Source organism: Dufourea novaeangliae, unplaced genomic scaffold (genome assembly GCF_001272555.1).
Source record: "Dufourea novaeangliae isolate 0120121106 unplaced genomic scaffold, ASM127255v1 scaffold85, whole genome shotgun sequence".
NCBI lineage: Eukaryota > Metazoa > Arthropoda > Insecta > Hymenoptera > Halictidae > Dufourea > Dufourea novaeangliae.
In genome coordinates this window covers 526741-540094 of record NW_015373957.1, presented here as the reverse complement: position 1 = coordinate 540094, position 13354 = coordinate 526741, and the positions used below count along the sequence as shown (strand labels likewise).

Here is a 13354-nt window from a genome sequence, read left to right as displayed (position 1 = left end):
TAAACATGCCGTCAAAAACGAATATTTAATGAGATAAAGAACACGAAACGGTAAAAGAATTTAATTTAATTTTTAATTTTGTTATTCACTTATCTGATAGACAAAATTACCCCAATTGTTTATCTTTCATTTTTTTACTATTATAAAAAGATAGACATTTAAAATGTATATAAAACTCTCACTTAAGCTATGACCATGTTTATTATGTTTATTCTTCTATTACACACATTTCAATATAATAAAATATTGATATCCGATAAATCTTTAAAAATAACAAATGAAGAATATTTTGGTTTGTACCTTTTTAGACGTACATTTATCAGATATTTCTTTCTTTTAAGAAATGCTATATACTTCAATATTATTCTACTTTCTGATCACGCCGTGTATTCTCTCAGTTTCATTTAGGGTTTTTTCCCTTCGTGAGTCATTCGTACGTGTAACAAGCACATCAGGTATTACAGAGACGGTTGTTCTAATCGATGGATTGAACGTGACGACGAAGTTTTGCGTCTGGCACGTTCCCCGAACTTAATACTGCTTATCGTCTTTAGAGGAAATGAGAAAACGATGCTTATCGCTTGTCAGCAACGACAGCCAAAGACATGTGCGAAATTGTCATCGATAGCAGCTATTGTTGTATGTTCAAAAAAACAGTGGCATTATTTATATAAAATTTTGTTAGTTAAAATAATGTATAAACTTAATAATAAATAGCCTAATAATACTAAAGAACTTACTAATAATTCAACATAATGTATAAAGTTGATACTAAATAACCTATTATGTATTATATAACTTCATAATATCGGATGCATAATAATTCAAAATAATATATGAACTTATATGACTGAATGTAATTTTATAACAGTCTACTGATAATTAATAACACTTGTTTGGAAATCGAAATTTTTCGCACCAGGTTCCTAAAGAAGGAAAGGAACGTGTATGCTAGCTCTGTTAGAATGACCAATTTTAGAAAATAATATTGAAGTCTATATGCATTTAGAATTGTGTATTATCTGTCATTTTATTTGGTTCAGTTTCAAACTATTTTCATGTAAAGTGATATTATTTTTTTGAAGTTACTTTTAAATTATAGATAACAAAGAGTTTGAAATAATCTGTTATTTAGCGTTTCACCTAAATGTATGGCCAGTGATAAATTGAATTCTTTTTTGGAAATATGGAGCTTTATGGATTAATGCACTAGGGACTAGTGTTAAAGAAAAATTTGTAGATTTGTTAAAGGTTCTTTCAAATTCCAGATGAAATAAAAACTGTAATGAACATTTTATTCAATAATATTAACAGTTTATATCATGGTTATTTACGAGTAAAATCCGGCATCTAAGCATGGCGAGCATTATTTGAAGTATAGTTTGAAGAACACAAATTTTTCGAAAGACCAAGAAGGTACAAAAAAATCTCTACAAATAGGATCCACGATTACAGAATCAAATATTATATCATTGTCAATTAATAAGTGAAATCGAATTAATTAGTAATTGAAAAGTCCCTATTATTTCCATCATTTATTATGTAAGTAAATATAACGTTTTTACCGTTGGTCTACATGTTCAATTTGTAAAGTTAATAATTTAGTAGTCTAGAAAGTTTTAATTAAACACTTGATAAAATATATATTACACTTTTTTACTCAACATGATTTTAAAAGCCAGCTTAAAATAATTCATTTTTTAAAAAGAAACTGCTAGTTTGCTTCTTAATTACAGAACAGCAGTGTACCTTACTAATACAGTTATTATGTATACAGGGTGATATGTTCGTTGTTTTTAAAGATACGTCAAATATCTTAAAGACAAAATTGAATGGTTCAATGGGGCTCACACGCTACCAAAAAAATTTTTGTTTTTATGCCATTTGTTTTTAGAGATATCAAGGTCACCTTCATTTTTTAAAAAATAGAATCGCCCTTTTTTTAAACACCTACAATGATAGTCCCTTTCATTAGGCATTCAGTGAATGTAATTATTCAAGGTCATGGACAGAGAAAACTCATGCCTGCTTTTCGGGCAATTTTTCTCATACTCACATGTGGATTGACAGCTGTAGCTGCTAAAATATTAATTCCATTTTCTTCATTAGTCGTGAAATTCTTGCGTTTACGCTTTCTTACATTTACACTTCTAGTACTTCTAAACAACTTGTAGATATTAATAAAAGTCTGCCTAGAAGGAGTGTTTCGCTCAGGGTACCTTTCTTCATAAAGCAATCGGGCCTGCACTGCATTTTGTCTACGTTCACAGTAACCCGTTATCATATCACACCTTTCAGTCATTGAATAAGACATAGCGGAATCGCATTTCGTAACATACTGATAGTAAATAAATCGCAGGGTAATCGACTAGAGAATGCTTGAAAACATTCAATAACATTGAAGGACCTTAGTACGTTTACTACAAGTTTCACTTGTGATCAACGTATTCTGTTTTCATATTTTAAATCTTATAAGTTTTCTCTGTCCGTGACCTTGAATGACCTTGAATAATTATATTCACTGAATTCCTAATGAAAGGGACTATCATTGTAGGTGTTTACAAAACGGTGATTTCATTTAAAAGAATGAAGGTGACTTTGATATCTGTAAAAAAAATGGCATAAAAATACAATTTTTTTTGTATTCTGTGAGCCCCATTAAACCGTTCAACTTTGTCCTTCAGACATTTGACGTATTTTTAAAAACGACAAACATATTTGAGGTGCAAACTTTAGGTGACTCACCGTGTATATTCTTCGGTATTACAACAGTTTTTCCTTCAATGGTTTTCTATTGAAAAGTTACTTTAACAACATAATTTGAACTCAAGTTGAATATTTCTAGCAAAATGGTTGTGTAGATTCATCTTACAGTATAGTTCCGTTCTGCCCTTGCGAAGATCGTTTATCAGGTGCGTACGAGCCGTGGGAATACTTACCTTCGAGATTTATTTTCGGCAGGCTTCTCTTTATAAGCTGCAGTGCATCAAATACACGTGGAAAATACTGAACGTAAAAAGAAAACAAAATACTTGTAGTAAAAACTGTCCAAACAGGACACAAGTATTCACCTTTACAAAGTATATTGTTATTTCAAATCTAATTGATGCTATTATTTTCTAGATTTTCTACATTATTCATTGTACTTTTATTCGTTTTTCATGCTGGACTAACAAAATGATATATTTAAAAAAACTTCTAAACAGTGACTTATTTGATTGTTTATTGATAAAAATAGGAATTTCAGAAATTTGTATTGTTTTTAATTAATGGATGGTGAACGCAAAGAATTGTGTTTAAATTTTATGTTATTGTTTATAGTATTCACGTAAACATTATTCAAACCATAACATGACGTATATATAGAAAATATTATTCTGATTATTTTATTATCATTAAATGGTATTATTTCTGGTGAGTATGCTTCTGTCTAGAACATTAGGACAATCTTGTGATGCATAAAACTATAAATTTGTTTTTATTAATATATTTTACAGGGTAGGCCAACCGTCACAAATCCATTTCATTAATACATATTGAAATGTCAATAAACTATTATAAAACGCTATTATATAATTATTATATCATATTAATTCACCATTAAATAGGTAGACTTTGGGCCCATACTCTATATATAAACTCCTGTATGTTTCAAATAAATTGTTCTCTTCCATTGTATTCCTTTTGTTAAATTTACGAGACTTATGAGTTCATATTCACTTATACAATATATGAAATTGATAAAATTAACAGGTATCTGAAACTTATGTTTATTTATACTTACACATCAATAAATTTTATAATAATAATCTACGCTGGGTATTAGGCTCGGCTGAAAATTCAACGATAAATACTTCTACTAGGTAGTATCCAACATATGTTAAAACGAATGACAAGTATAACAGAAAATTTTTTTTACAGAAATAAACGAAATTTGTTTCAAATTTTCTAATACTCGAGGGAAATGAAAGATATACATAATAGGGATAAGAACAATTTTCAGAAAATTTAGGAGCACGGAATACTTTTCATAACTCTTTTAGAATTATCATTACTTATATTTATATGTAATTTCTTAGTTCTATAGTATGTAATTATATGATTATACAATAGTATTATAAGACTGATATTTATGTTTTATTGACATAATATTCAAGTTTTTACAAAAAAAAAAACAGATTGTAGCAACATTAGAATAGAAAATTCAAATTCAGAAGCATTCGTGAACAATTTTTATTCAAGTATTTCAAATACTTCCAAGACTGTAATAAATAACTTTTAATCTCTTCTTACATTTTTTGTGATTGTAAAGTCTAAACACAGTTCAAGAAAAAATATCCAATTGTTCTAATACCGTAAATTTTTCCAATTATTTTAATTGGCATTTTTCAGTCACTGAAATTAATTATGGACAAAATGTTTTCATTTCAAAGTAAACATTAGTAAAATATAAATTTTTTATTCAAACACATTTTCCATTCTTACTTGTCACACTTATTCCATAATTAAGTATGAAACTCATTCCATACTTAATTATCAAACTTCTTCCGCATTTAACTCTTAAGTAGACGCACTGGCAAAATTACCAGTGGACGCATGGGGTCTGCAGTGACCCCAAATTTCTTTTTAAAATGTAAGTAAACCAAGAGGTACTAAACAGTAAAAATGAATCAGTTGGACAATTATCGTTTATTATTCTTACAGGAAATAAAAACCAAGGAAATAAGTTCAAGTGGTGGTGCTTCCATGCGCCTACTTAAGAACAAAGTTGGGTAAAATGTAATCTAATTATAAAACATAAATTTCAATTACATTGTAATTTTTTTTTCTAAATTTAGTATAGTTAATTACTAGACTGCGGATTTTATGCATTTATAGACTCTAGAGCTCTGTGAAATACACTAAAAGACAAAACTTTCATCGAATGCAACGACATTTCTATTTTATTCTTAACTCAATAACATATTTAATAGACAATAGAAATTCCTACTTTTGTTCTTGTTTTCAAGAATTGCATTATAAAATTTTTTATTTTGCATAAAAATCCGCAGTCTATAATTACAATGCAATTGTAATTGTCTTGCAATTACATTGTAACTGTGATTTGGATTTTGTAATTAGATTACATTTTGCCCAACTCTGCTGAACGGTTAATTACTAAACTTAAAACATTGAATATTTCATCCGAGTCGCTATTTATCTACCACGCAGGTTGTCAAAACATGGAAGAAACTCGATTGTACTGAATTTCTCAAGGAAATGTTAGCAACATCACTATCGATTCTCCTAATTCCAAAGATTTCGAAAGCATTTCAGGTGGAGGCTAATTGTAAGCGTATTTCTCACGTTGGTGACACATTAACTATAACGTAAAAGCGATAGTGTTTGCTGTGTTTCACCCACAACTCAACCGGTGTCGATTTTAGTACGTAATTGTGCTACAGTTCCCGTGGAGCAGATTTTAGTGCCAACATTGTGCAGAAGTTATGCGTGTTTATACACAGAGAGTGAATCGCATTAGAAGGGATTTAAGCGAGTTGAAGCGAACAGCCTGATGTCTCGTCGTAAAATGATCGTATTCGTGAATCGTCGAGGAAAATGTTGACAAATTGTGTAATGACCGATGTATTTTCTTGGAAAAATATATTTCACTTCAATTTACAACTTACAAAGGCAGTTCAATAATACGAAAATTCCGATTTTTTTAAATTTTACAGGTTTATATGGGACCTCAAGAGAAGTATAGCGCAATTTTTGTATTTGGCCCAATTTCAGTTCTTCAGGGTGAAAGCATCCCTTGAAGGTAGATAGGTTTTTTGCATATTTCCCTGTATATCTTTAAAACTATGGTAGATATAAAAAAATAGTTATAATAAAAATTGAATGGTTTGTTATGCTCTATAAAACTATGCAATAAAATTGATAATTAATAAAAGTGGGGGGGGGGAATGTTTTTATTTAAACAAAGAATTATTATCAATTCAATTGCATCGTTTTATAGAGCATAAAAAACCATTCAATTTTTATTACAACTATATTTTTATATCTACGATAGTTTTAAAGATATACAAGGAAATATGGAAACACCTATCTACCTTCAAGGGATGCTTTCACCCTGAAGAACTGAAATTGCGGCAAAGACAAAAATTGCAATATACTTCTCTTGAGGTTCCCTACAAACCTGCAAAGTTTAAAAAAAGTCGGAATGTTCGGGTTACCGAACTTCCCTTGTTAGATACAGTCAGTCAAAACAGTCTACGCACACTTTTTAAAATAGAACAACTTTTTTGAAATTGGACCAAGTAACTTGAATGTTTTTGTGAAGTGAGAAGGGTTAGTTTACTGAATGGTTAAGTCAAAGAAGGGTTAGTCAAACAAAAAATTTGAAAAAGTTGTAACTGGTCGGAATCACGAAGAAAATAGTAAATATCGGTTTTTACATTTCGAAGATTTATGTTAGACATATACATGTTGAAACTTTTACTGAAATTGGTTGATACAGAATCGAGTGACAGGTATCGAAAGATGTAAGAATCTTCCCAGATAGCACATGATGCCTTAAAGGCTCCTATTTTGTGGCTCATTTAGGTCTAAGGCGTCTTTAAGCCGTCTTCAAGGCGTCATTAGACGTCGTGTGCTATCTGGGATATAACTGACATAAATCTAAGAAATGTATTTTTTAAAGTTTCATTACAGTCTCAGATAAAAAAAAGTTGTAAAAAGCGACCTTAACTATTTTCTTCGCAATTCTGACTAATTGCATTTTTTTCCAAATTTGTTTACACATTATTTAGTAAACTAATCTTTCCAACTTCACGAAAAAACTCAAGTCACTTAGTGTAATTGCAAAAATGTTGTTCTGTTTTAAAGGTTGTGTGAAGACTTTATTGACTGACTGTACGTGAAGAATGATGAAAAAATGATCCAAGGTTATTAGGACCATTGATTCATTCATCTCTGAAAAAAAGTACTTTATAAAATGTCTATTAAATTAATTAGATTAACCAGAACTGAGAGCACAAAAATCAGTTTTCTTACCTAAAATGGTAATTATCAGCGAAATTGAAGGTTTGATTTTTCAATCTAGGTTTCTGAAGCATTATTATGTATCAGTATTACCTACATTTTTAGTTGTGAACATTTTTATTCAATACTTCGTAAGTGAAATGGAGATTTTATTGTATTATTAGAATAGAGAATTCGATACTTTTCAACTAGCTTCAGCTTCTACTTTTTAGGACAATATGATGGACTGTAATTGTTCGATTTAATAAAATCTTCTACATTTTTGTATTACATATTTCCCTGTATAGAACACACAGAGAAAGAGAGTTGGAAAAATTGTCAGCTATTATAGTCTATTTACTGAGCAATTCTACTTATTTTAATATACTATTAATGTTTCCGAAGAAAAATCTTGATGAACATGAGTATAAGCTCAAGGGCCATTTAAATACACGAAAAAAAAATGGAATATTGTCCTTTGATATGGGTTTACGTAAGAATTACCGTAAAACCTTATCTTCCAAACCCCCGAAAATCTTAGAAAATTCTTCATTTTTCGTAATAGAAACGTGAAATGTTGAAGGCAAATTGCTAAATGCAAGAGAATTCAGTTATAAGTAATAGTGACAACAAAAATTGTTAAAATTCGAGAATATCAGTAACTTTGAAAGAAGATTAAACATGATATAGGTTCATCCGAGTTTTTTCTTATTTCTCACTCATTTATTAATCGATAATAATAACAACACAAACTTTCTTCATAAATTTTTCATTTTTATAAATAAAATTAGATATATTTTTAAACAAATTTGAATTGTTTTCTAGGTGTAAATCCACTGTCATTTTTACCTAGTACATCGCAAATGTACCTATATGTTTTTGTGCACATACAACCGATCAGGTCTGTCAAAGTGGTATATACTTTTATGGAATTTAATTTGGCGTCGGTGACCGAGGGACGACGCTCAATCGAATTTAGTACCGTCTATATTCCCGTAGTCCCTACGTTAACGTACGGATTCCTGTCCCTAGCAGATTCGTGATCTCGTTGAGATTTGGGTCAGGAAGCTATTACTCTGGGAACTTCGAGACAAGATATATTTAGCCGAAGAACCACTCTTCGAAGGCAATATTCTTCCTATAAACGTCAAATTACTAGTCACGTACTGGTTTATGGTGTTTCTGATAGGTACGACAACTTTTTCCCTCTCCTTAATACCTCATAACCGAAGAATATCAGGGATTATCTCTTAATTGCAACCAGTTACTACAAATTATGACAAAGTAAACAAATAAATTCGTTTCCTTCTGTTGGAAATGTTAAACGAACCTGTTCCTTTTTGTATTTGTGTCCAACTATGAATTTTAATTTAATGACTATATTTCCTAAGAAAATTAGTTCGGTATTGTAAACAGAGATTTGGAAAATAATTATAGGAAAAATTGAAATCCCAATAAAATTGAATTGGAATAATTGAAGCAAAAATTGAAATTCCATTAATCGAACTGGAATAACTGAAGCAAAAATTGAAATTTGAATAATCGAAGTGAGAATTGAAATCCCAATAGAAATGTAATAATTGAAAAATTTAATGAAGGACAAGCGAGAATAGTAAAGATTTGTAAAACTTTTGTATTAATCTGTCAAAATTGTTTCCAATGATTCTACATCACCCTATATACATGACATTTAAAACAGTTTAAATATGCAACAGTGAAGTAGAAGATTTAATTTACACCTACGATCTAACCTACATATAGGTACAGTGTCCCACGCACCTGGACCAAGCCATCGGATTAAAACGCTAGAAAGTAGAAACAAATGTTATTAGGAAAAATTAAAGGGTTTCGAGTAAAGCATCACGTCATGCATGTGTCTTCCCCAACAGTGAAGGCATTCCAAAGATTTGTATCTATATATTGTATATGTATATCCAAGAAATGTAACTATACATTATTTTTAAAAATACACCATTCGATGATTTTTTGATTCACTGCAAAAAGTTTAAAGGTACTTGGGTTGAAAAATGAGTGGTTGAAAAAAGTAAAATTAGTAGAATTAGTAAACCCGAGCGAAGATAAAACCGAAGAAAGGTTTAAGCTTACGTCCACATACTATACAATGTTGAGAAACTGAAGGTAAAATATGTTTTAAACAAATCATTTTTCGACCCAAATACAATTCGATTAGTGAAATTTCTATTTTTGCTTCAATGATTCCAATTCGATTATTCAAATTTCAATTTTCGCTTCAATTATTCCAATTCCATTATTCGAATTTAAATTTTCGACTCATTTATTCCAATTCGATTATTCAAATTTCAATTTTCGCTTCAATTATTCCAATTCCATTATTCGAATTTCAATTTTCGTCTCATTTATTCCAATTCGATTATTCAAATTTTAATTTTTTCTTCTATTATTCCAATTCGATTATTCAAATTTAAATTTTCGCTTCAATTATTCCAATTCGATTATTTAAAGTTCAATGGTTTATTCCAGTTGCGTGGGACACCCTGTATAATATGAAATATTCGATGCATCCTTCATAATATTATTTCATCTCTAAATAGGAGTAGTAGTGACGGATTACGATACAAATACTGAATTTCGAAAGATTGAGATAATTATTGTACAATCGCGATAAACAGCAATTATCAAATTTTCCGAAAGTTTAACACATTACCTACTTGCTGACATCGTCTGGTAGAAATTCGTTCAATTAAATTTCCATGATCCTGAGTGGATTAAACGGGTTATTAAAGAAAATGTGAGGAAAACTTGAGAGTATGAAAAAAGCGTTTCGAAAGGTGCTACTTGCAAAATTCGGGTGCAACTCCTCGAGGCACGTGAACCCTTGAAGTAATTCAAGCACATGTGCTAGATGAATACTTTTTTATGGTTTTTCTTTCTCAAGTATCGACCTCTTCCACTTTTTGGGATGATTACATATACTGCGATTTTTCGGCTCACTAAATCCACGTTTGTGCGAAACATATTCCTCTTCGTTTCCTTTTTAAATAAAAAAAAACTTAAATGTGTTCTTTAGCCATTTTAGTCTGTTCATTGATCAATTTTATTCATTTTAATATCTGAAAAGGCTGCTAATTAGTCCATTTTAAAAGGTCGAAACTACACTGAATCAGACGGTCTTTTGTGTTCATTGAATATTGAAAAACGCAAATCAAGGAAGAAAGCATTCGACATGAAAGAAAATACAGATTAATTTTAACGGTAATTGCATAGGATCAGGGACACCGTATAAATTCTTTTATTATTAATCTCAATAATAATTATACAGGGCGATAAAAAAAAGGTCTGATAGTTATAGATCTTATAGTACTCACCAAGAGGAATAAAAAATGTCTAATCAACGTTGGTCCTGAAAGCAATCCTTTCCCTTTAAAATCAACTTTTATTATCTATTATTGTTCCATATCATAACTGGTTCTCTTTGCAACACATTGAATTTATACACTTCATAGATGTAGTTGTAGTACAAATAATTCATATTTGATGTTCGATATGTCTTTCTTCCATTGCTAGACACATCTCACATCGGTAAACCATAAATCGACGTATATTTTTAAATATTCCTTCTGATGACATGGAACGCTAAGAAATAATAAAAGGTGATTTTACAAAGGAAGGATTAATTTTGAGACCTATGTTGATTAGACATTTTCTACTCCTCCCGGTGAGTACTATCAACCTATAAGTATCGGATCTTTTTTTTTATTACCCTGTATAGGATCACCTTCAAAGTAATTTTTTCTTTTATCTTTATACACCTTCGATGTATAAAGTCAGAAAGAGGGGTTAGTTTAAAAGTGATCCTATGTATTTATTGCTAAGATTAATAATAAAGGATTTATAGATAAAGTCCCCGAACTTTTTGATGAGACCTTGTACTTATATGTAAGTTTAAAAAGTTCACTGCGACTTTTTCATGGTCTCGACAGTAAAATAAAGATCGAGGGATCTCACGTTCAACCTGAATTGGACACAAGTTTATTCGAATAATCTCTATGAAAAACAATAAATTTTATCCTGACGACTGAACAAAGAATTCGATTAAATATTAGCTTGAATATGTGTCTACTTAATTTAAACGAAGTAATAACATTATTATGATAAAAATGTTAACGGTTATTTGACTGAAATGAGTAGCTAGATTCTTCTTATTCATTTGTTATTCGAAACGTTGCATCTAGATAATAAATTTGCCTATCTCTAACATTGATTATTAGTATTTATTTTCTATAGAAATGAAATTTTTTTCAAACTGCTTGCATTAATATACCTACCAAAAACATTTGAATCCTTTTTTTGCCAAAAAAATAGGATAAACGCACTAATAAATGAACAGTTAAGAGATTTTGTAACTATTAAAGTCGAATTTTAAACGATATCAATATAAATAAATATTAAGCATATGAAAATGAGATTTTTTAATATCTGTACTTTTGTATAACGTATGGATTACAATTTGAAACATTTGAAAAATGTAATCAATTAAATTAAAAAGACAAAATACAGATTTCAGCAGGGAATGAACAATATTAAGTAAATCAACATTTCTAACCAGTGGCACGAAAATTATTTGAATATGAAAGAAGAAATGAAAAAAAAAACAATATTCAAGCATTTGCTTATATTAATAACTTAATTTATTTGTTCTTGTATATAATATTCACTGGTGCATGTTCATTTACTGGTGCATCCATCCCATATAAAATTTAAAAGTTTCAGGTATTCACAGCCTACCTCACTAGTTTAAGATTTCCACATCACCATTAAGGATTAATAACGTACCACATAGCTTCGAGTATGATATACGCACGTATAATACATTTCTTCTGTATTATAACAAGAATGACGATGGTTTTAATTGTCACGAAAGAATTCTAGTCTTTATCAGAGTTGGGCAAAATGTAATCTAATTACAATATATAAATTGCAATTACAATGTCATCGCAATGTAATTACAAAACAATTACAATTACATTCCAATTTTACTATAATGTAACTGTAAAATTACAATGTATTTGTAACTGTAATTTAGATTTTGTAATTAAATTACATTTTGCCCAACTCTGGTATTTTTACTACAGGCTTGCCAACCTTGAAGCGTGCAGGTCCTGAATACGTGTACTTACGTTAACCAGTTCAACTATGACAAAAGTAGCATCGAACAACAATTTTGGTATTTGCATGCGATGCGAAAGCATTATTCGAAAGCACATTTTTGATACAGTGCTGTAAATAAGTTGCATGTAAGCCACTTCGAAGATAATCGAAACAACAAATGTTAATAATAAAAATTTATGTATTAAGTACCTAACGTGTATATTCTTTTTATTTTGGTAAGATAATTTTCAGATTTTAATTTACGACCTACCAATTAAAAGTATTTGTTATTCATTTTAAATACTACAAGTTGTAAATTATGAGATCTTACTTTTAAGCATTAATTTCTTACATTAAAATCTTGAAAAGAATTATTACGTAAATATTCAAACAAAAAAGTACTTTTTATTTTCTGAATTTGCAATAAAAGACTAACATCATTTGTATCACTAGATTTGTATCACTAGATTCTCCGATTTGTATTCACACAATCGATTTTGAATGTGCAGATGTGCAGAATGTATCTTCGAATATTTCGTGATTCAAATACACTGCCTTATATATTCTTAAGTTAATTGACTTACGTTCTTCAAATTAATTACAATAATATGAATACACGTATATATTATAAATAACGCGTAAGTCGTTAATTACACTAATAATACTGTAAAAATGAGAATCTAAAATTCGAAATTTCTGTAGTTGAGTTATTCAAGATTTTCGATTTGTTAACTAAGGCAACAAGCATTTTTGATGAATAAACTACATATTACTTATCATAATTAACCAATCAAGAGTTTGAATATGAACTTCATTTAAATGTTTGTGGTAGTATGGATAAGAATTATGTTCGTCGATATATGCAAGACTCATTTGATCTGCGTTTCTCTAGTGTACTCACATAAATGCTCAAGAGGATTTCCACTCTGGACTGCATAAACCTATTGATGACTTAAGTCTTTGAAGCACAGGTTTTACACCAAAAAATGCCCAGTTACACAGAAAGTTTTTCTATAAAATACGACAAAGTAATTTTATTTTAATTATTGTTTATTATACGTTCCACCATGCAAGTTTAAGTACTAAAAAGGTGGGCCATTTTTCATACCTCTACGCTTCAGAGAGTTAATATTTGCCATCATATATTACCAATGTAAACTTATTGTAACATCTTGCAAGGAAACCCGGAAATTTCGATTTTTTTCAAATTTGCAGGTTT

The 13354-nt window shown here is 29.6% G+C and overlaps 1 protein-coding gene across 1 annotated transcript in view; it reads right to left on the bottom strand.

Annotated features, from left to right (window-relative positions):
- LOC107186336 overlaps positions 1 to 13354 on the bottom strand; it is a 96252-nt gene that overhangs the window by 28554 nt on the left and 54344 nt on the right. The window contains 1 exon segment of the mRNA XM_015574178.1: positions 9930 to 9937. Coding sequence (XP_015429664.1) covers positions 9930 to 9937 — 8 coding nt within the window.